Source organism: Lepisosteus oculatus, chromosome 3 (assembly GCF_040954835.1).
Source record: "Lepisosteus oculatus isolate fLepOcu1 chromosome 3, fLepOcu1.hap2, whole genome shotgun sequence".
Taxonomy (NCBI): domain Eukaryota; kingdom Metazoa; phylum Chordata; class Actinopteri; order Semionotiformes; family Lepisosteidae; genus Lepisosteus; species Lepisosteus oculatus.
The window spans coordinates 51,874,093-51,899,553 of record NC_090698.1 but is presented as its reverse complement, the minus strand read 5'-3'; the positions used below and the strand labels follow the sequence as shown (position 1 = coordinate 51,899,553).

At 35.1% G+C, this 25,461-nt stretch overlaps 1 protein-coding gene and 1 long non-coding RNA gene across 4 annotated transcripts in view; one reads left to right on the top strand and one right to left on the bottom strand.

Annotated features, from left to right (window-relative positions):
* The window catches only part of znf608 (zinc finger protein 608), a 51,502-nt gene extending 46,239 nt beyond the window's left edge, over window positions 1-5,263 (bottom strand). Inside the window, exon 1 of one of the 3 annotated variants that reach the window (XM_015368600.2) lies at window positions 5,184-5,263. In XM_015368600.2, coding sequence (XP_015224086.2) covers window positions 5,184-5,189 — 6 coding nt within the window. In that variant the 5' untranslated portion in view covers window positions 5,190-5,263. Of the gene's footprint in view, window positions 1-485; window positions 1,290-3,311; window positions 3,515-5,183 lie in introns of those variants that run through there. The other 2 variants (XM_015368594.2, XM_069187230.1) reach the window with 2 other exon arrangements.
* The window catches only part of LOC138237728 (uncharacterized), a 57,298-nt gene continuing 33,054 nt past the window's right edge, over window positions 1,218-25,461 (top strand). Inside the window, exon 1 of the long non-coding RNA XR_011189089.1 lies at window positions 1,218-1,296. This is a non-coding gene — a long non-coding RNA (uncharacterized lncRNA). The remainder of the gene's footprint in view (window positions 1,297-25,461) is intronic.

Genomic DNA, 25,461 nt, shown 5'->3' with positions numbered 1-25,461 from the left:
ATTTCTTACACAGGAAAGGTTGTGTGAATTCTTAACAGTCTTATTAGGAACAACCCCAGCACCCTCCCCCTCTTGACACACACACAAGGAAACCAGGGGCGATTACAATAACAATGTCATTCCTTAGTAGCTGTTCATACTCCCGGCTGTTGTACAAACAGAACCGCTCCATTTAATAAACATTTTACTATGGAACCTGTGTTGCCGCAGCGGGCTCTTAATCTGTGATTACCATCTACAGAATGTAGCTCCCTACTAACAAGCACCTGGAGGAGAAGGAGCTCAATTTCCCACAGGTCTATTCTTCAAATAAGTCATGTAACCTCAAGAAGCCAAAGTGAGAGCCATTACAAGCATGATTTAGAAAACAAACAGGAAAAAAAATAAAACCTTGGGGGCAATTTCCAACTATAAAATCAACTGATATATTCAGACACGACTCATGTGGGATAAAATAAAAACGAAATCTTAAAATTAAGTCATACCTTTTCAGTTTTCAATTTCTTTGCTGGTCTGTGGGTCTCCTCCTCGTCGTTCTCTTCCTTCTTTACAACAATAGAGTTCCCCATTATTCCTGAATCCAAACCACTTTTGTTAATGTCTCCCACCCCGACGTTCCCACAATGGTATGGACTCCCTTTGGCCCCAAATCCATAAAGGTGGCCAGTGGTGCAACTGGCATTTGTGTTTGCATGTCCGATATCATGCTTCTCTTTCCTGGCTCTGCTTGCATCCTTATCCCTTTTAGACCCTCTGCTCTGATTTTTGCCATTTTTTTCCTCTTTGCCTTTTGCACATGAAGCAATTGAATTACTAGTGTTTGGGTTACTAACAGCTTGGCCCAGTGCTGAATTCATGCCAGATGCCTCTCCAGGGCGTCCTTGAACTTCCTGCCTTTTACCACCGCTGATCTCGGGAATCCCATACAATGCTGCCGAGGAGAGAGATTTATTAGTATCCTTAGAAGTTTTGCTCCTCTTCACTTTGGATTTACCAGTCTCCTTGTTGGAATTCCCCTGGGGAATAGGGGGCTGAACAGATGTAAATTTTAAGCCATCCGATAAGGCTGATGTTGCGTTAGCACCACTGGATGTCAGACCCCCGCAATCCTTAGAACTGGCGTTATTCGTAGAATTATTCATCTCCAATTTTTGTCTGTCTTTTTCCAAATCAGCGTCCAAGTCAATGATCAAATTTCCAACTCCAATCTCCCAATCATCACCACTGTCATACGTATCAACTGCGTTTGGATCCACACTTTTTCCACCTGTGGAACTATTCACTGACATCCTGAAGGTAAGATCTCGGACAGAAAACGTGGATGAAATCCCCCGACTTGAAGATGAGAGGACATTCGTTGTTCCCTTGCGTATCTAACCCGTCTTTGTGTTTGCCTTTAATTTTACAGTGAAATCCTTAGCTCTACACCCTTATGTTCAGATCCATCACATCCTGTGGCAAAAGCAAGGAAAAAAGTTGTATGGCCATAGTCAGTAATTTATGCTATTAGCGGACTTAATGAATGCGCTAAAGCTCTGCTTCTGTCATATTAGCGTTACATTCTTCTTAAACCCTAACCTTCTAAACCACCAGTTATGCATTGTAAACAACAGTGAGGTTTACATAAAAGCAAAAAACACAACACGTTAACCACACAGGTTCGACAATCCCATTGTCGCATTCAATTAGATTTTAGACTATTTAAGTGTGTTTTATTTTAAGCAGAAAGGAAAGAACACCTTGTCATACGTGCGTTAATTCAAGTCTGTTTAAAACACTTTTATTGCATGATTCAAGGCGGGTCAAGCAATTAACTGCTTCTTACAGTATCTATTTAAACTATCATAACTGAGGACCACAAAACTAATTAAAATCAAATTAAATCCATACCAAGAGATGTTGTTAGTCCTTACCTTTAATCCTTCAAATCATTTCTCCAAGTAAGGGTTAATAACTCGTAAAAAAATCTCTCACAGACACTGCCACATACTGTTAAAATACATCATAGCCAAACCAAACTGCTGTAAAATGCCACCGTCAGATTTAATTCTTCAGTTAATAATATTCCTCATGGCAACTGTAATAAGATCCACGTACTTTACAGCGGCAAAAACGAAAACCATAAATTACAAGCAAACAAGGTTATCAAGAATTAAGTCCTTCTGCTGAAGAAAAATAGGCAAGAAAGCACCAAAGGTACAAAGTTTTCAAACTTCACATTCCGCCTTCAATCCAAGACTTCACAGCAATCCAGATCAGTACGTGGTAATGATACCATGAAACAAACCTACAGGCAGCCGCTTGTAACAAGACAGAATTTTGCTAACCCTGGGATAAATTACCGAGAAAAATGAAGGGGGTGAAAAATCTGGAGTGGAGTTTAATGCATGTCTGGATTTGGCACCGCTTCCTTTCCCTTTTCGACTGCTACCCCAAATAGGTTTTTTAAACGCTTTCTTGGGAATACTAAAAAAAATCCCTAAAACGGTGGAGTCACTCAAGATTTTTACATTAGATCACAAAGCACCCCTCTTTACAGGATTCTGTAGTATCTTCGTTAAAATGTTGATGAAAAAGATACAATGGATAATGTGTAGGCAGCACACATTCTCAATGTTTACCAATCAGACTGTTAAATGTGCTCAGCTTAGGAGATCTCTCACTAGTTTTAATTAGCTTGCGCTATCCAGCTAAAAGCTGTAATGAATTGTTGATGGAAGCAGAGTGGTGTGTTGGACGGATTGGGTGGGGGATGGGAGTAGGGAAGACTTCAGCCAACCATCTAAAAGCAGCTATTTTGTTACAGTTCATGCCTTAGTATCACGTGAGAATATAGGGCTCAACTGGTTGCCGATTGCTGACAACATTTTTTTTTTCCGGCTGAGCTGTTTCTCACACACATTAAGATAATGTTAAGGTCCCCACTTAAACATTTAATGTGTTTCACGGAACACAGAAGATAAAAATATTCACGTTGCACTCTTTACACTATGTTTATTGAGAAACCTGTTTTCTACTTAAACTATATGCCAACACCTTTTATATACTGATTACCCTTTTCAGTACACATGTTTTTTTAACTTGTTTTTGCAAAGTGTCACTGAAACTATGTTTTTAAAAAGATGTTAGTGTAACTGGAAAAAAAAATGCAAACGCACTGACTTCACACCTCGGGAATAGCTATGCGATTAAAGTGAACACTAATGTGTTTGCGGCTGTAGATTTCACCTGACCAAGAGTAATTGAATATCAAATCATTTAACACTAGCCTTGTCGAAAGTGGACAGAGCTGTCCACACAATCATACTTACGATCTGCATTGGATCGGGTGTGTCTTTTCCGCCTGGCTTCATTGAAAGTTTAATCACACAAAGCTGTTTAGTCCAAGTGTTTTAAATTACACACGTCAGCCATTTACCCCCCAAAAAATCCCACACGCTGGCTACGTCTGCCAAAGACAGAAATGCAAACTGAGAAAAAGCTCAGCTTCTACCTGAAGGGACTTTTCTTTGTTCCCAATGCCCTTCTAGTCCTAGCCAATGAGATCCATGCTTTTATGGAACCTAGACCTCCTATTGGTCAACAGATTCTCCTCTGCTAGAAAGAAAGCGTTTTTCACATACAGAAGTGAACAAGCAAGCAGAGCACAACCCATACAACTTTGCTATTTGTACACTTTCTTTCAAATATTGATGCATATTAATCATAACCGGTTAACACAAAATGCACGATGTGCAAAACAGAAACTAATTTTGAAAACGTTAATGATACATAATAAGATATTGAAACATTCTAGCTTGTCAGCTGATATCACAAATAACTTATGCAATAACGATACAATAACATCTCCCTAAAGCCACGTTTCTTGGTTTCCTTCACTGTCATTTTTCTATTAAATGAAATAGTCAAAATTAGACACGAATTTCACACGAGGGAACGTGAAATACAACTGGGGGGGATAACTTAATAAGAACATAATAGGCACTGACACATGACGTTATCTAGAAAGGAACCCAGTGAAACTGTATTTCGGCAAATTAACGATGAAACCGCTAGCAGAGGAGAGCACAGTAATGTAAAATAACTTGTATTCGTGTTGCCCCTCCCCCACGCTGTACACTATTAACATGATCTGTGATGGTGAGAAAAGACGAAATTGTTTATAGAGCAATTGTTTGCATTCACTGCGGAATACAGATAGCACAGAGGATGTCACCCAGTTCTACGATCGATATTATATATCATTAAAACAGCCCTCCCTTCGGGGAATCGTGGGTCAAAAAGAGCACGTGCTATGCAGGGTTGTGTTTCATCTCTAGAAATCTTCATCCTTTAAACCCCCTCAAATTCTACAGACTCGGGCTGTGACAAAAACTGAAAAGCAATTCTCTGCTTCGTCAATGAAGATGTCCTTATTAGTGTTACTGCCTCCCCGTTGAAACGCAAAATATAATAATTCATTGCGATAGCCACGGAACTATTGCCTTACACTGCAACATCTATACAAAATACACATATTTACATATCTGAGACACTCTGTGACTGATCAATTAACTGTCTCCTATTCGAGCATATCATTTTGGTTTTAAGGTCGTTTGGCGTGCAGGGTTCCTGCTAAATAGACTACAGCATCTAACAGAAACAGTGTTGTTACAGCAACAGAGACTATTAGCCCTGCTGGTGGGGGGAAGGGCTTTAAAAGACACTAAGGCGGTTAAGGCTGGGAACTGCTCGTCTGATCTATTATTACCCTGTGAACAATCCCTGTTTCTGGCGGGTTAACAAGTCTGTTCCAATCTCTGCGATTTCAATTTATCTGTTATTATTTTTTATGTTTGTATTCTTGAGACTGGGTTACCTTTAAATAACCGAACAGATCTATTGCAAATATAATCATTCTACATATACATAAAAAACAAAACACAGATACATTTAAATAATTCTTTAAACTAAGCTGCCGTTTTAATTTTACAGTTGCTTAGGTTACTGGAATCCAAATGTAAACGAGTCATTATTAAACTCAGTCCCCTAAAGGTAGACATTTTAACACTAAAGAAAGTTTAAACGATTCAAGCCGTTTATGTACAAACAATAAACTGGTTTGTTTAATCACTTGCCTACTGGACTAATTTTAATATTTTCCTCGATGTCACGGTCCGACAAAGACGGTCTTATAAACTTACACTCATCCGTGATTACAGACAAATCTTAGATTTTTAAAATTATTTTTGGAATCTTGGGTTTGGCTACACCTCGCTGCGCTTCCCAACTGCCCTGAGCAGTTCAGCCAATCACCATTATGGAAATATGTCTTTACGCACTGTGATTGGCTAACAGCTGGATTGGAATGCTGTGTAGACTGAAAGGACAGTGTCGAAAGGAATGAGTGTATGTCATTGAAAAAAAACTGCCATTTCCTTTTCTCTGTACCTTTACCGTGGCTTGGACTTCCCAAAATTCCCTGTGTTATTAAAATCAGACGGAGGTCGCGCAATGTTAATGTTACGGTTGCCTTCGTTTGAAACACAATTTTACAAAACAATTAGAAATATTCTAAAAAATGTCCCAAACCAGTAGGTGTATTTGAGTTCTAAACGTAACTTTTTTTTGAGTGTGTCTAAAGATCGTGACAAAATGTGGTGGAAAGTTTATTTTACACCATTTTGAATCATCCTGTCAGAACTGCACAGTGACATAAGGAGGTCAGAAGCAACCTTATAATAGAGATACTGGGCACAGATTTTAGTAACGATTCTTATTTTTCTTAAAAACCGATTCAACCAATTAAAACATTTGCACGTTGATTATATAAAATCCACAAGTATATATGGCAGTTTATAAAGGCTACCTGAACAGATCCATATGCTGTCTACAGAATATACCGCATGTATACAAATAAGGCATTTTGCATAACGCTTGCTAAAAACACCTCAAATGAAATCGGGGCGAAGGGCGTCACATAAAACTAATTTCCAGCGTCAAATACTAGCCTACGTGCAGTATCCCATTTAAAGGATGTGGCATTGTTACCGTCACTTTCATGATGGACAGATAATTGTCTTATGTGGGAGCCGTGCCAAAGGGTTTGTGCTTCAAGGTCAGTTCGATTTTTAATTCTTTCACTGCCTTGAACGAAGCTGAGCAGCATGATGGTCGAACTGTACTGTACAGAGCTTTTGAGCGGGGGAGGTTCTTTTTGTGAGGTTTAACCATGTAGTTATCATTTAAACAACAATGTTATTTCACAGTTCAGACGCCTCAATGCATCAACAATAAGACAGCTAAAATATTATTCCAGATCTTGCGATTAATAGTACATAGCAGTTCTGTTCCATTTTTTATGTCTGATATATATTCAAGTATTATTTACACAAGAAAGTGTAGAAAAAGCCTTGGGAAGACGTGTTGGAGTGTTTGTTAAAGGAGATTTAAATTCACAGATGTCCCAAAAGGCCATGGGATAATGGCACAAGTAAATAACTGTTATGTGAAGAATATGGTTGATGTTGAATTCATAATCCATAAAATAGATAAAGTGTACCCCATTGCAGATTTTATTACTTCAGGCTGTATTTAGGATGTTAGGGTTATATTATTGGTCTTCCTTCACGTAATGGAGCAGCATAAGTCAAAGCTTGCATTTAGGTATCTTGGATTTTTATTTCTCTGACATTTAATATGTGAGCCTATCGTTTATGATGTATTTGAAAGCAGGGGCATAACTGTATGTAGTAAATTGATTTCTGATCAAATCTTTAATCAAAGATGTTTTAATAGATATTGAAGATTTGTGATTACACTTAAAATGTAATATTTGTTTTTTTCTTGTGAGGCATTTGTAAAGATATCTGCTTAGCATATGAGACTGACATTATTAAATATCAAATGTATCATTTATATCATTTTTATTTTTAGTTGCTGGCACACAATAGACAGTTGAATAAGTATCAGTAAATTATCATTTTAAATTACTGTGTTCTAACTTGCGCCACAGTAAAAGTCTCTTTCCTTTTTTGTTTCTCTTTTCTATGCATACATCAGTGTAATTGTTGTGGTAATCATATTTCTTTGATTTGTTCTGTACAGAAGAAAACAGAATTTACTTTTCATTTGAAGGAATGACAACCATAAATAACAGGCATCAGGCTATCATATATGCTGAGACAAAAGATTAGAAAAAAATAAATCTAATGGTCTCAATTCTTCTGTGACAATGCCCTTCCCGATGGGAATTTGACACGCCTGTAATTGGTGAAAGATTTTTCTTTGCCTACGGCTTTGCCTGCATTCTCAATATGAAAAGTCATTTTATTCCTTAAAAATTGTATTTTGAATACCAATTGATCACAAACCTCAGATCTTCTAAGAGCCAGTAGTCTGATTTATCTGTTTGTTTTCCATTAGCAGAGAGATGAAAAAGATAACAAAGGCTGTTCTTTTTCAGTGTTGAAGACAGCATTCAGAGAGCATGTTAGATGTGCTCAGGCGTTCAGAGACAGTACAGATCAGTCTTTTGCTGCTCAATGAAAGACTAAAGTACATGCCTTGCATGATAAAAAGCTGGATGTATTTCAGGCCGTGTTTGCAGCTTTAATTCTTTGTGCTGATTACAACCCTTAGTATAAAACTGTAAAGAAAGTGAAAATACAATGACTAAGTATATTGCAATGATGTCTGTGTGGGATACCATCTGTTCAATAGGTTAAAAAGGCTTTATGAAGTGACTCTTGTGGGTTGTAGGAAGAAGTGAGTTGTGAAGGGGTTTCCTCATGAGAAGGATTTATGTTATATTCCAATTTCAGATGTTTAAACAGTCTGTCCTTGTTGTTCTAGCTGTATGAAAGACTGAGTGCAAATATGAACAAAATTACAGGATGGTTAGCCTATGCCAAAAATAAACCCAACACTCCAAATGATTATTAAAAAAAAAAAGAATTCAGGCTGGTGTATATGTCTGGTGAATTATGCCTGCACTGGAAGAGATGTCTTTAATTCTTCCTCTCGAGCAGTGTCTAATTTAGGATCCATTTCACGTGCTCTCCTTGCAGAGCCTAATGTACGTGATTAATACTGACTCGACTTAATGCTGCAGAGAATGTGGCAATGACCTTAGCTGAACATTGGCAAAGTAATTAATGTTACATGAAGTGAGATTTTGTTTTTGTTTCAGGGTCTTGAAAACACAGACATATATTATTCTATTAAAGGCCTTTGGCAAATAAAAATGTTATATTTCAAAAGAATGCATTTCATGTATAATCAACATTAGTGAACAAAATGCTCTTTCTAGATATTTTTAGAAAAACATTGTGCTCTACTATGATATAGCTGTCTGCCAAAGGGAACGTAATATTGTATTAATCATTTACAATAATATGAATTTATCACAAATAAATCATAAATAATATAAACAATTGTATTGCAGATTATGAAGGTCTGTATGCAGAAGAAGTAATGCGGGAAATATTTATAAAGCATGTCTTTGCTCATAGTGTGATTGTATTCATGTTCAACATGAAAAAGGCAAACTAATCCTTTTGATTTATTGTTGTAAATCTACCTGCATAATGTCAGTCTCCTAGATAAAGAGTCCTCCTTTGTTTAGTGATTAGAAGAAAGAGTAGTGTTCACCATTCACCAGAAAAATGTATTTATCTGTCATGGAAAATCAGTTATCACTGAAAAATGTGCATGTTGAATGTGGCAGACAGCAAGACCTCAGCTTAAAAAAAATCAGCTTGAAACTGAAATATGCAAGATATATACTGAAAAAGTACGTAAGGTCTCTGCTTCTATCCCCTACTGACCTTACACAATTGCCATCACTCGTTTGCTTGATTATGCAACAACAAATTAACTTGTTTGCAACTGAATGGGAGAAGGAGGGATGTAAACGAGCTTAACAATTTAGGCGGCTTATTGTTTTGCATTGCTTTTGGGGACAAGATATACAATTAAAAAATGGAGTGAAAAGAAAAAAAAATCCCATCTGCTAAATCATTATCCATGTCATTTTATTTATTTTACATTTTAAAAAAGAAAAAAAATAGATCATCAAAAGCTTCAATAATACAACCCAAAATAGTCATATATTAATAGAATCCTAGCAGCTGGATGGTTGTGGTATTTCACTGTATTATTTTACTAATTCGAAGCATTTTTATGAACATTGGTGCTTCCCGATGACTGCCATTTACTTAATTATACATCCAAAATCTTTGTATACAGGAATAGCACATGTGAACCAATTGTAATTCAAAGGTGCTAAAATCAGTTTTTACTCTGCAGCATTTGTTTGTTGTTTCAGCTTTATATACTCTGGAAACAACATGTTCCTGCAGCACTGTGGTGCTGCATTATGTGATCTACACTGAAAGCACTTTCATTTTCTGTACTGACAGTGTTTTGATATACTTTTCTGTTTCCTTAGCTGCCCAGGCAGTTTGGCTGTTTCTAAATTGCTGATGATGAAGCCTCTGCTTGGCAGCTTTCCCAGACAGCAGCTATCCTGTAGATTCCAGTCTTTTTAGGAGCTGGCTGCCTTCAGCATAATGGGCAACATTGAAAGCAGCAAGGCGTTTGGTCGACAAGGTCATAGTGCCTTTCATTCCTTCAATAATCAACCAGTGCAGCTCTTCCTCAGAGCTGGGGAGAGTGAAGATAGAGGTCGAAAGAGCAATTACATTTCACATCAGCTTTGGCAAAGACTTGGGAGAAGAAAGAGCTAAGGAGATAAAAAAAGTCTTTTTTTTTCATTTTTGTTGCAAAGTATAGCAATGTTTGAAAATAATTAGGGAGATTAAGAGGCATGTTTCCCTGCAAGGGAGATGACACATTGGAAATGTAGGGCTATGGGAAGCCAGTGAAGCTGTACAAATAAGATATAAGGCGTGTAGCACCTCACATAAGCAAAGCTCATTAGTTTGGTTTATGCTGTGCATAAACATGATTATTAGTTTAATCACCGATGAATTAATTTTGCATTAAGAATACTCCAAATACATTTATATAAACCTAAATTACTCCATGGGTCAAATATCCCAGCCAAACATTACTTTCAACATATAAGTCCACTTTTGCAGTTTGCGGCAAATGATTATTGGTTTTAATAACCAGCTTTATGCAGCTTGTATTTAAGATGTTATGCCCTCGAAAGATACAGAAAGTCAAATATTTGTTTTGTTTTTGTATTTGTTTTCCTGAAGAACAATTTATTGAATAGTCTCAAATATATACATGATACCGACAGATGTAGACAGTATGTGAAAAAACTGTGTTGAACATAATGCTGTAAGCTAACAATTAAGATATTTGAGATTTTCAATGCTCACAAGACCCAGACCGCAAAAAAAGAAAATGAGTGTGTAAAGAATTTCTTAATGCACAGAATCCAAACACTGTGTTTCTGTAATGGAAGAGAAATGGCAGTGGTACTAACAGAAATGGCAGAAATCGTTTCGAAAGGCAATGCTGCACTCCAAGGGTTTTAATAAAATCAGTTAAAGTAAAATCACAAAAAAAATGGATTTTTTAGAAGAAACATTAAACTTAGTGACCAAACCAAACAGAATATCTTTAAAAAAAAAACGTTTCAGGTAATCATAATCCGTTGTGGGCACAATGAGAAAAATATGACTAAAAGCTAACCTTAAAGTAAAATAGAATTCACAATGACATGTACTACACAGTTCTGCAATATTGAGGTAGTGCTGAAGTGAAAATTGAGAATGCAAGTATTCATTCCCCCCTTCCTAGAAACAGACAAGCAGAGGTGATTTCAAGTGTGACTTCCTCCTTTTTTCTTGTCATTGTTATGTAATCAAAGCATTATAGGCTCTGCTCGTTTTAAGGTTGTTTAACTCATGCTTTTTTATCCTGGAACAACTTGTATTCAAGGACCACCCATTTTCCAGAACTATAAAGCCTTTTGTTCTTGTTTCTTTTTATTTGCCTCAAAGTGCAACATTATTTAAACTTCATCCCAAATTGCATGTAATCTCAAATACTGTTGTCAATGAAGACATTCAAACATTAAAGATATTACTAAATCATGTTTTTTTATCTTTCTTTTCCTTTTTTTTCTCAAAAATCTTTAGTTTTAATAGAAAAGAACACCTGCAACTTGCATTAATAGGTACTGCTTGACAAACCAATCATTTTTTACTCATGGTGTTCGGTTTTGAAAATGCTGTTTAAACATTTGAAAGACAAAGCCTGACTGAAATAATACAAAATCAAGGCACAATTCCACTGGGGGAATGGGAAACAGTTTCAAAGCCACTATTACTCATAAAGCACTCATGTACTATTGTTACAGCACTTGGCACAGAATTACGCTTTTCACAGATGTTTCTGAAGCAGACATAATAATCTTCAGGATAACAAACAAGGCAGACAAGAAAGAGACCTTTTGAAAGTCTCCAACACATGCAATATGACCTTCAAATTTTAGCAGTTTCACATAATGTCTTTTCCCCTGTGGATACATAAGAATGCCTTATAATTGTCTTGGAGAAAACAGCAACACCATTTAAGCCCAGAAAAATTACCCCTGTTCTTTTTACATTGTTTTGTAACTCTGATGGAATTGCAAAAAATGAGCAGAGCAGAAAATAGGATTTCTACTAGCAAACCATTTTAATTAGAAATCATGATCGCTACGTTTTGTCAAAACAAAACAGAGAATCAGATTTTATTCTATTTTTTTTACAAAATGTGATTATTTACTCTTATAATTTTGATATATTAATGAAGTAAGTGTCAGAAAACACTTCAGTGGTGAAACACGCAATAAAGAAAAAAAAGTAAGTTTATTGAGTTACTTATTCCCTAGTTCTGTTTTACTTATACAATTCACATTGATTGGAAAAATAGGTGGTTTTTCAGACAGGAACTTTGTAGAAGCTTTCACCCCAATGAGCTGAAGTGGAAATCTGATTCTGTGACAAGGAGAGTGTTTAATGGGCTTTTGTTTTATAGGATTGTTCTCTGAAAAGAGCTGGTCAACTGCCAGACTGTTTGCAATGACAAATTGCTCACAAAAAAATGGTTAGAGAGAATATATCAGTTTTTGTTTATGATAAGAGATGGTTTTTAGAAGCATAGGTTGTGTTTATGCTGTTTGATGTGCAGGTATCATTGCTAACTATTTTTTATATTAAAAATAAAAATGCATAAACATCCACTTATCTTTAAAATAGCTTTAATAATTCTTAAATTTTATATATTTTGTACATTAGAGGCTTTTTGGTAATGTACAGATGGATAGGTAATGCTCTAAAATCCTAAATTATATTCCCAATGTAATTATATTGTCTTGTCTTGACTTCTATGAAATGTTATATTTCAGATGAATGTACAATAACAAAAATATAAACTGCTAAGGGTACTTTGTAAACCACTCTGATTCATAAATTATAATTATCTTAATTTACAAATCTAATTTTACATTATTTTTCTTAAAGTCTTTATGTTTTTGCTAAGATATTTTCTCACACTAAAACCACAGGCTAAACAGACCAGTGGGCTTTAGCAATTTAACTTGCAGCTGGGTCAACAAGACCCAGTGAACCAGTCAGTGCCTGCAGAGAAGGGATTGACTCTACAGTTACCATAGACGTATGCAATATGTATTTTTTGGTCTCTTTTTTCATAGATATAAAAATAGAGTGCAATTATTTATGCTAATCTGTGTATTTCATCTTTGAAAAGAATCTGTCAGATTTCTGTGGATATTTTTACTCATCACAGTAACTGATAAATGTTTTTAGAGATAAAGACTCACCTTCTTTTGTCTGGTTTTGTCATGTATGTAAGACTCTTCTCCCCATTCTGTGCTGCCATTTAAATTTGCATGTCTTTTTTTCTTCCATATCAGGTAAACAGATGTGCAATCTTTATTCTGCTGTTTGACCTTTATGTATATCGGTCTTTGACCTTTTCTTATCTGTGCTCAGAAGCATGTTAAAAGCAAAAGAAAACACTCCTACTCGTTTCATTCATCCCGAGTCCTTTTATAAATGGCTTAGCTTGATGGCTTTTCCTTTTGTTAAGAGGAATACTTCCATAAACACAACACCTATTTCCCATTTACCCCACAGAAAATAGTTGGTAAATGGACCCCTCTTGTGTTTCTGCTCTAGAAAAGTTAAATTTATTTGATATATTTTTTTCACATTTGTTGCTAGCCTAAAGCCTGTACAAAAACTTGGTGCAGTGTATGAAAATGAAATGTTCTTGTTTAAGGTAACAGTCTATGTCATAGTTTACAATCTGCTGTATTTCCTGTGAGAATTGCTTTCCTTTTACAGCAGGATTCCTCTTGCCCTTGAAGCAAAATTATAGAAAAGGGTACAGAGGACTGTATAAAAGGCCTCCTTGATCTGCGTGAGAATGTGTCTCCGTGGATGTTACACCATGAAAAAAAAGGGCTATAAACAGTGTCAGAATACCATTCGGTTCCTTTTGCTTGTAGTACATCACAATCTCTGCTAAAGATAACAGATCTTTCTTTTTTATTCCATTGAAAAGGAATTATTTGGATGGATATGCATTACAGAACTGCAAAGACTGAGGGAGAATGAATTTATATGCTCAAATGCAAAATACAAGTTCATCCGTGGGTCACTGCAGTGCTAGTGTTTGAAAGATGATTTTGATCTATGAGAATATTTTGATTTTATCCAAGATTAGAATGAAGTCCAAGTGACTGCCAGGAGTAAAAATGAGGACTTACATGTTACCTGCTTGTTTATATTTCAGTTATAAGTTTAAATTTATTTCTGTTTTGGAAATTGGCTACTTCCTGGGTGTTGCTGTTAGTTCTGGAAACAATTCAGGTTCTATAAACATAGAAAACAAGACTGAAAAGACATAGAGACTATCTTCCAAAATCTCAAGAAGAATAACTTGTTTGCTTGGGGTACAATTATCAGTTTGGTCAGCCTTATGAAAAGAATGTTTTACAGCTGGTGTGTTTTTTCCTTTTTACTATTTTCACTATTGTTTTATAACATAACATGGACGTGCTTGACTTCAGAAGGTATTATTTTCACATTAAACACATTAAAGTTTGAATTTCCTAAAAACTGTTTCAGTAAAAGAACATCTTGTATTTTTGTTTTGAAATGACCACATAATTTAAGTTTTCAGACTCATATTGATACAAATGCTTTTGACACACAAATCTAAAATAGACTGATATACAGTATATATATATAAGTTGCATTGTAATGCAGTCTATCGATAAAGAGTAAGCCACCTTTTGATTATATTGCTTCTACATAATTTAATGCTTCTGTTGGAGAAATAAATAACCAGGAGCTTTGCAAGAACTTTAGTAAATGAAAACTGTCAAGATTGTTAGATGAGAAAGTCTCCAGCAGTTCTGATGCTTCAGCTGATAGCAGTTAATTGCCAGGGAATTGAGTATCATGGCAAAGCTGGAAGAATTGTGAATGCAATAGATTCCACTGGGTCAGTGCTAAAAAGAACAGTTTCTTGATGCTTTGTGGAGAGGAAGGTTTAATTAACCTCTCTGAGTATGGAGGATGATCAAATTGTTATTCATAGTTTCATTTTTTTTCTGTCCTCCAAAGCCTAGAAAATTCCATTTGAGGTTTCAAGGTCACATTATTATCTAAAAACTCTAAAGAACAGAGGTTAAGAACTGAAAAGGGCACTCATTGACAGATTGTGATTACAGACTAACAGAACATTTTCCAGGAAATGTACCCTGTAATAAATGTCCACTAAAATACAAAGACTGTTGTGATCAGCGAAGACTTGCATACATACTGTACATTAAATATAAAACACTTGAATGTCAAATAAATATGTTGTCATTAATTAACATAATTTTAAAAAATGATATTATGATAATATGTTTTTTTTTTTAGTTTTGGGACCCAGAGTGAAATTTAACCAAGAGACCAGGGTTTATACCCTTATTATTCAAATCCTGCCTTGGGAGTACAGCACAGTATCTCTATTCTGACACCAAGATTGGGCATTAGGAAATTCAGGTTCAGAAAAAAGAGTGTACCTACTGGTCCTGCAGCTAAAATCTGCTTCTGAAATCTGATGAGATCAAGCTTCAGGTGAGTAGTGCTGCTGCCTAAAGCTTAGATGGTAATAACTGTTCTTTTTATACACTCACCCAATTTGCAACTAGCAATTATTTCCAAGACTAAGCTCTGTAGCAGCTATTCCTGCACTTGTCTGGGAGACATTCAGACAAGCAGACATACTCTACCAGCATGCTAACCTGCTGAGATATTCCTTTGTTGACCTATTGCTAGCTCCACAGGCCTAACAGGAGAGTCAGCACTAACTGAAGGAGCAGTGTGTTTTTCACTGATGTCACTGCTAGCCTGCAGCAGCACAAGAATTTACAGAAATCCCTGTTTGCCAGAGAACTAAGAGAAATCAAAGCCCAGCTCTACCTTAGTGGAACTCTGTCGATTATGCACTGTTGCTTAAGGATTTCAATTAGATTTTGATTCTCTCTGAATTGTCTGTGCTTGCATCAAATCAAGCCAAAATACAACATCTCATTTTTTTTTCTTGTTTTTGATATTACTGCAATACCGCACTGCTTTTTTTGGAACTGTGAATAGATAAAGTTACTATCATTTTTGGCACACAGCCACACCAGGTATTGAGAACTACAGTGGTACTGTCAAAAGTGGATAGACTAAACCACCCTGTTGCAATTTACATGGTAAATTGTTGTTTAAAAACAAAACATAATGAAACAATGACTAAGGAAAAAGAAAAAAAAACATGCCACTTACTCATATGATTGTTACATGTGGTACAGGCCTATCAATAACTATATTCTAAAAAGTTAGGAAAATTTATTAAGAGCTAAAAAAGAGATTACATGTATGGTAATATCATTATCAGAGATAATATGGATTTAACATGGATTTAGAAAGAGCAGCTTTAGTATTTTATGTATTAAGATCTAGAAAAAGGAGTTTGGTAACATTCCACAAAAAATAAGAGAGCAGTGGGAATCCATGGTAATATAAATGCATGAATTGAGAGTTGGTTAATGAGCAGAAAACAGAATAACAGTAAGTGGAAAGAACTCTAACAAGGCTGGGATAATTAGTGGAGTGGAACAAGATGGGCTAAATGGCTTTTTCATGTTTCTAACCTTTCTAATGTTATGAGGCTGTTATGTGTTCAAGACATGGGTATATCGTATCAGGCTGTGGAGGCAGAACTTATAAAGGCATAGGTTTCCTAAAATAGGTTAGAATATAGAATGTGTTTGGCAATAAAAATCTTGACCACATTTGTACAATGCCATTTGGTATTTTCTCTGTAAGAATGCTCAAATAGTGACTTGTAAGCTAATTAATACCAACAAACGTAATAATTGCATTTATATAGCAATATTGAGGTAAAAACCCAATAATATATAGAATCGTCCAGGTGGATGCTGCACATTGGTGGTGGTGGAGGGGAGTCCCCATTACCTGTAAAGCACTTTGAGTGGAGTGTCCAGAAAAACGCTATATAAGTGTAAGCAAAAGAAAAAGAAAAAAGAATTGAATCCAAATACAAGCGAAAATGTAATTTCTGACTGATCATTAATATAAGACAAATACAATCTTTCTGATGACCGCAATTAATTGTAGTTCATTGTAATGAAAACATTGCAGAATAATAAGGAATATATATGATTCTACTTGAAGATACATGTCTTCATTATTTTTTGATTGTTCTAGGACATTTTTTAAATAAACCTTGGCATGTTAGGAATAACATGGATTTACCACACCTAATTCAACATCTCCGATATTCCGATATTGTTTCTGAGATTTTGGTTGCATAATAATCAATACCCAAGCTGTATTTTTTTCATTGTGGTTCTGAAAGACCCTAAAGAACTGGTCAAACATACATGTTCAAAACTATCACTTTTCTCTTTTATCAGTAGACAGTGTTTAACAGTTGTGTAATTAAGAACCTAAGTAGCTCCTTTGTTATCAGGAGGTTTGTCAGCTGTCTTAAAGAGACAGAAGAAATCTGTGTTTACCCTCAACAGGCTGAATCAATACAATACACAAACTATACAAACAATCAGTCTCTGTCTTCCTGCAACTAGTAACAGCTAGATTTAGAAGGGACTGCCATCAGTGAAAAAGCTTTGGTGTATTTCAAAATTATATAGGGAATGCTGTATGTCAGCATAATTACCAAGAAGGTATACGTCACTAGTAAAGTCTTAAGTCCAATGTAAATCTCTCAGGGAGCAGGGTCTGTGAGAACTACCTACTGATAAATAATATGTTTAGTTAGCATACAGCATACTGGACATAACCATGCCTTCTGTATCTAGTACCTTAGAAGATACCCTTGTAGGTAATGTATTACAATAGTCTTATTTTAATAATCTTGAGTAAATTAAGATTAGACTTGATAAAAAAAATAAATAAATAAAGGGACTGATTCATATTTCACCATCAAGCAAATTAAGGATGTTAACCACGCAATGTTATGGATATTGTGAAAAAAAGATAACTCTAAAATGATCCTAACACACGCTTCACATGACAACACAGGACTAACACTGTATCTTTGTAAACCTTATATTTGCAGCCAATAAGCATAATCTCAGTGTTGTCACAGTTTAGTTTAAGAAAGTTCAGTTGAATTCCTTTTTTTAACGTCAGGCAGGTATTGTAGGTAACTTACAAAGACCAGGAATAGCAGTAGTAGTATCTGATTTAGTTTACAAGAAAATCTGAATTTAATCAAGAATACTGAATATAAACTTCATATGGGCAAATATTTTTACCAGGAATCAACATAGAACCCTGTGGAACACCCAGAATAAATTGGATAAAAGTGAATACAATAACAGCCAAGAATTGTGAATTGGCTGCTGTCAGGCAAATGAGAATTAAATAAGTGAATGGAAGTACTAGTGTTGATTAGATAATTATGTACGTGCTCTTGTAGGATATTATGGTAGATAGTACGTATCAAAAGCTGCATTTAAATCTAGGGGGAGAAGAATATTAAATGACTCAGAGTCAGAAGTCATCAGCAAATTATTAACTACATTAAAAAGAGCTATTTCAGTACAGTGTCTAAATCTCCAAAATAAAGTTTTAAAGTTTTTTTTTTAGTTTTAAAGAGCGAAGGGATTATCCTAGGTTAATTATTACATCTTATAATACATTACTTTAAAATGTTTTTTTTATTGCGCTCTGACACTTTTTATGACAATATTTCCAACAATAAAAATATCAGGTTGATGTTTTACTAAACCTGAATCAAACTGATTCAGGTTTAGTATTAAACATGACTGGCTGCTACCTAGCAGTGTTAACTTTTAACAAATATTAATCAAATTAAGCCGAATATTAATAAAAAAAATCAAGTTTTAGAACATGTAGGAATAAAAGCACTCTTTTTAATTGACCATATCAATACATTAGTATCAAAAGGGCTTACACTGTAGTTGCCTTGTAAGGTAAAATATACATATTACTTTCTATGAAAAAGTCTACTAATGAAAGGATTTATCACAACAAAGGTTTGGTCTTTGACAAGATCTATTTATATTCTGCTTTCACCTCTGGTAATGTAACCTGAAGCTAATACACTCATATGTCACTGTCTTCCTAAAGCAAAAGGTTTAAAAACATTTGACTCACCACACATAGGGTTTTAAATTATTAAAAGCACTATTAGAATGTTTGTTAAAAAGTAAAAAGAGCACTATTGTACAGAATAATCACTCTCAAAATTCAAAGCTCACTTGTTAGCTAATGTTTGCTAATGCACTCTATAGAGCACTGAGAAAAATTACTGATAGACACTATATTTTGTCTCTGCATTTAAAAAAAAAATGTAAACTGAAAAGGATGCATATAAAGACCACACTAGTTCTGTATAGTAATTATATTAAAATTACAAAACTACATGATACACACTATATGACTCGACACGTCTTCTAGTTGGAAAGCATGTCAAATTTAACGACTGCAGTTGCTGAATCTCACTTAATCTTGTTGCCTTTTCTCTCCTAGTATCAAATTATATTATATAAACTAGGAATCGCAGGGGGTGACTTCACGATTCCCTCACGACTTTTAATCACTGTTCCAAATCTTGTATTGCGCTGCGAAAATACCCAGGGTCGCCTCATTTTGGCAGCCAATCGATGTGGAGCACACTGGAATAAGAAGTAGAGCACCGCACGAAATTAAACAACAACAAACACGAAACATCGAACAGTACTTTCGATCTGTACTTCCGGATGAAGTCTCATTGGCTGTTGACTGTTGCAGACACAAGAGCCCACCCCTAAGACTTGCAACTCGCTATGAGAAAATCAGTCCAGTTTGATTTTTTCGTAGTGAGTCACAGAATGATGTAGGGGCTAAGAGCGCTGTGACTGAGTCTCTGGCACACTACACAACTGATAGTAACGGGCGTGCGCTGCGACTCTCTATGTAATGAAGGGTACGACTGAAAATCCTAGGAAAAGTTGTATAGTGTGACACCGGCATTAGTATTATCTATATATATTAAATGTTTGCGGTATGGTTTGAAGAAATTATAAAACTTGTTTGCTACTTGTTTTTCAATGGAAAAGGCCTGACAGTGTTTAAAGTATTCATCACAGTGGTATGTCAGATGAAAAAAAATATTTATTTCCCTGATTATGTGTCAGTGATATGAATGTGGAAGATTGTAGTGCCTCTATGATAATATAATATTCCATTTATATAGACTACAGCAATGAAAACAGAATTTTGTGCAGTCCATTTTGTATGTTGTTTTTAATAGAATGAGTAGTTTGTATTTAATGCAGTCTTTTAGAAATACTATTTTAAAAGATATAAGGAACAAGCAAACTGTGGAACACACAATTAGCTGTACTTCAGGGTGTCTTAAATCAGAAAAACGCCTGACAAAATGTTGTGTTTGTTCTTTCTGTTTTCAGCGTGAATTTACTGTCTTCTCATTCTCGGCTTTTCATTTTTGCCATGTCAAAAATAAGAAGTGGGTGGAAACTGGAAATGTCTAGTAATTGAGTAGTAAACCACCCATAGAAGTAATGCTTATCTGTCTCCATTCCAGTAAGTAAGTGAAAACAAACCACTTTATACATATGAGTTCTGGCACAGTCTCATTTCAGCATTTTCCACTGAGTGATAATCTAGCGTTTAGCACAGCAAGCCAAAAGAGGATATAGGAGAGTACACACAACATATTTGTTTACAGCCCCAAACACACCCCACTAAAAAGTGAAATGTCTAATGGCTGTGAAAATAAGACAAAGGTAAGGGAAACCTACTTTACACAGCTTTTTAGGTTTTTGCATAGTTCGGGTTATAAGTAGGCGTGACGCCTTACCTAAATAATGCTTAGATACAGTTAAAATTACAAATTACCAATAAACTACCTGACTGGAAAGTGTTAGAGATCATAATGTAATAATTTATTGGAACTGTGAAATGGGGAAGTTTTCAGGGTGCTTTCTCATTGTGTTCATCAGGCCAAAAATTATTTAAAAAAAACAATAAGGTCTGTTTGAACACTCCATGGTTTGCTGTGTTGTGTTTAAATATGGAATGCAAGAATGTCAAATTTAAATAAGGGATACTTACGGCATTATGACAGATTTATCCTTTTTGAACAAATCTATTGAGAACTTAATTTGCTTTAATGAAAAAGTCATTTGAGATAAAATAAATATTGTAAACAAAAAGATTCCACTTTGTGTTTCTGTAAAGACCCAAACTTACTGCATTAAGTCATAATAAAACCTTACTGCATATGAAAATTAAACAAATAGAAATCACTTTGTTAACATTTAATTATCTGTAGATGTAAAGAGAATATGAAAAATATTGCAAATTAATTTTAAAGTAGAAGCAGCCACAACTACTCATCTTCTGCCTTGTTATGAATTTGACTCAAAGGCAGTAAGAAAGATGAAACAATGGAAATGCAATATAGTTTCATAACAATGTTCTAATTTCAAATATTAGTATATTAGTATGGAAACTCCTTTCACTCAACTTTATGCACATTTCCAAAGAGGTTTGTTTTCTGGGAAATTACTGGAATATAAACTCCAGAATAATTGTATCTGTCCGAATATTTTGTGTATTCATTATTTTATTAATATTGCATGACTATGGACAATAAAGACAGAGACACAATTCAGAGCTCCTAAACCTCCCTGCCTATTAGCAATCTCCTCTTTACCATTGAGAGTGCATTAAAAAAGATTACACAATGACAACACTTCATTCAGGATTTCTGTGCTCCAAATTCCAAATACAGAAGCTTCTGTTTTTCATTTTACTTGTTACTACATTTCATCCCAGCATTAACTTGTATTAAGGAATGCCTGAATGGTTTCTTGAAAGTATGTACATTAAACAAAATAATTCAATGAGCTTTGAAAAGCACCTTAGGCAAATTATTGAGTTTCTTAAGCTCAAAATCAGATAAAACTAAATTGTTTGCCAGTCTAGAAAGGTGTTTGGATGTTAACCTTGCTGATAATTTAGCATTGCTGTTCTATTCTTTTTAGCTGAATATGACCCAGTTCTATCAATCAGACTGTTTACACAGGTGCTTGGAATATCAGCTTTTATTTAATTGTCTGCACAATACCACTTTTAAGTGACAGCTTTGAAAACAGGTTTTGCATAAGCATCCTGGTTTTGGTTTCATTACAGTAATTCTGGAGATAATTACTTAAAGTCGTGTGTAACATGAAGACATTGGTGGATTTTCTTTCAGATTTTCTGCATTTATCCAAATTAGGTAAAAATCATGATTGTTTTTTTTTGTACTTAATATAGGAAAGCATGTGTATTGTTTTTAGTTAGGGATACAGAAAATTGAAAGAGTTCACCAAATCAGAGATTTTAATGACAGAAGATTGTATTCATGTATTTCTACAACCTTTTACGCTGCCCAAAAGCATTTTCTTGCTTTATATAATATGTAATAATATATTATAATATAATATATTATAATAATAAGAAGAATCTTATTCTTATTTACTGTTTAACTAAAGGTCTCTAATTAGGCTCCACCAGTAAAGGACTTTCTTTGGGTACTGGTTGAGCCATGTAGTCCACGCATTCCTGGGTCAAGCCAGAACTGTTATTGACCAGACTTCCCAAGTAACGGTGTATTACTGGTATCACCAGGAATGAATGGGCTTGTCTACCTCAGGGTACCTTGTGAGTGTCACACCAGTGTGCCTGGTGCCTTCTCATACCTAGCACCTTTGTGATATCTTTTCTGTCAGTGAGAGATGCATTTCTTCTCTAATAGTCTCTAACTGTGCTGCAAGGCAATGCCAATCTTATAGAGTGCCAAACAACAAATGTATAATAAGCTTGCCTGAAGAGAGCATGATCAGGGGTTGAAATGCAGTCGGATGCAATTGATGATTCTAAATTAGGAGAAAAAATAATTGGTGATTCAATTTTTGTTCCTTTTATTTTCAATTAACATGATGTTCTTATGTAGCTACTCACTTTTTAGGTGTCTTTGGAAGCATAAACAACATTGTCCTATAAAGTTAAACAGATTTAAAATGTGACAGAAACCCATTAGCAAGAACAGTGCTCCAAAGCTCTTGGGGTTGTGTTTATCTCAGCTGTTTACCACTAGCTGTGAACAGAAAACACAGTCCTGCTGGGAAGAGCAGTTTATAAAGAGAGATTGCTATCCTAAATGGTGCAGTGCGCTCCATGCTGATTGATTCCTAAGTAAATTGTGCCTGATAGAAATCCATGCTTTTACTAGGGTGAATTTGCTACAGTCATCTCTTACCTTTACATAACACTGACAAGGTTGTAAGGTAGATGGAATGATGGGATACCTATTATAATTAATCAATAAGACAGTGAGAAAGTTTAGCTTTTACCTTTTGAAGGCAAGAGGTTCATAACTCAAAATCATCCTACTTGTTTAATGGTTTTGCAATAAACATTTAAAATCTTCACACCCATTACAAATAGCAGTCTGTCATTTTATCCTTTTCAAGCATCAGAGAAGAGTAATACATTAATTGTGTGTGTATATGGATCACCATGCTATAAACTGCAATCATTTTCATTCTTTCTTAGAGGAAATTTCAGACCACGATTGTCTGTATTTGGAAGCAAGCTCCTGCTTAATCATTTTAAATGTTTTTTTTTGCTAAGATATGATTTGCAGTAGGGAATTATAATGAAAATGTTTTAAAAAAAAAACTTGAAAATCTGCATAATTCAGACACTGCCAAAGGAGAAAATCCAAAGGAGAAAAATCAACGAGCAGGAGGCATCGATCTTATTGCTGAGTGTGAATGCAGTTAGCTCTAAAAACTCAGCTGGGGATTTTCTCCAAGTCATTCAATTGCAAAACATGTTTGCCAAAGCAGAATTTAGCATGCAACTCTTTGCTATGGGAAGCTTACACTGTGTGATAAAGGAATCTCATTTTGAAAGAGGGGAAAATATTTTATACACATGGCTACATATGTCAAAGGGATAGCAATAAGAGCTTCATATTTCAGCTCCTCTTCTTGTGTTTGCTCAGAACTAATCAAAATTTGATGCTTCAGTGGCATTTTATTTTGTCACCGGGGGCTCACAAAGGAAAAGCAGTGATATGAATCATTCAAAGAGCTAGCTAGTGTTATCATTGATTTTACATTATTCTGTCCTAGTTTGTTGCTTTCGTCTTCTTTTTATTCAAGTAATATATATATGGCCAAGCCCTTTTCAAAGGTTTCTATTGTTATTTCTTCTTCCCAGAGGGATTAGGCCATTTTGATCTTTTTATAATTGTGAATACTATTCCCTCAAGAATGGGGAACTCTTTATTAATCCAGTGTAATGATAATATTACAAATTCATATACACAATGTGAGGCGATCTCCAAATTGTATCATTCATGCCTCACAAATCCTGTATCTTCTTTTAAATAATCAAGCCATTTAAACTGCTGTACAAGATGAAAAGCAACTACATATCTATAATGTATTTGCACACACCCCATGACCAAATGTTAGCTTCCTTTCCTATGTAGCCAAGGGCATATTTTATCTATCACTGTCTTTAAATTTACCGGTGGCTAATTTGAATAGTTTTTAGATAGCCAAGTGCAGGGTAACAAGGTAAAACATTATAATGAAAAATTATTGAAAGACCCATTGTGTTACTTTTGTGCATTGTGTTATTTTGTTTTTCTCTCTGTTGGTTTCCATTAAGTCTGAACACAGAGTAAATTATTTTTGCCCTCAAACTATACAGTCTAAATACTTCGATTTAGAACTTCTTAGGAGGGGTCCCCCACATACCCTCCTTCCACATCCCTGCTGTGTCCCTGTCAATTATGTCTATGACTGTAGAAAATCGGAACGATGATTTTTAAAATAATTTCTTCATGCTAAATCAAAGCTCTTTCATACCATTTCATGCTATATAAGAAAAACATATAATAACACCAATAGGTGAAAAATCAATTCATTGAATTGGCAAAGGAGGCCCAGTTGTATCTAGTCTTTTTTAAGTATTTAACAGGCCATTTCTGACCAATGCTTTCCTTCATGCCCCTTCATAAAGTCATAATATCATATCTTGCCTTTTCTATTTGCTACAGAAAAGAAAAAATCATACTTACACATCTGTACTTCATTTGAAAAATACTGCAGTATTCCCTTGAGCAAAGAATAAATGCTTTACTGAACAATTTTCTCCTTGTGTTTTGGTAGAAGGAACAGTTATGAGTATTTCTGTATGTTTGTGCTATTTTGTAGTTTCTCACTGCAAATTAAAAATCTGCTTAATTGCCTTTTTGTGTGTATTGCAGTTTAAGAAGATGAAAATGTGTATCAAATACATGCATGCCTATGTACATATATACATTACAGTTTTCTTTCATTTACAATGAAAGATAAGATCAGTCATGTTGTAGTAACTGGCTAACACAATGTTAGCTGTATAGATAAGGCAGAGTAAAATAGGTTTTGACAAATACAGAAACAGTAGGAATTCTCTAAAACGGATACACAGCTTATAGTTGCATTTTGATGTTGTAAGCACATTGCATTACATGTGATGCCTCAAATATCCTTAATGAGCACTTTATAAACACTTCAGTTATAATACATAAAAAGACAAGTGTAATTGTGCAGGGTGTTAAGGGGGGAGGGGGTGGCGAAAAGCTGTGAAATCTTCCTATTAAAAACAGGCTATTCCTTCAGCTGAGCCCTGCCTATTGCCTTCCTTGTTGGAACAGCTATAAATTTGTTCCAAGCCTGTGGTTCCTGCTGAGATATGCATTACATCATTGTCTATTTCCATCTTGCTACATTAATCAAAAGCTATTCCATTTATTAAGCCACTCGCTGCAGCTGAAAGACATTTGAAATGCAGAGCACAGGCAAACAGAGGCTGCTAGGCAGCAGCAGGA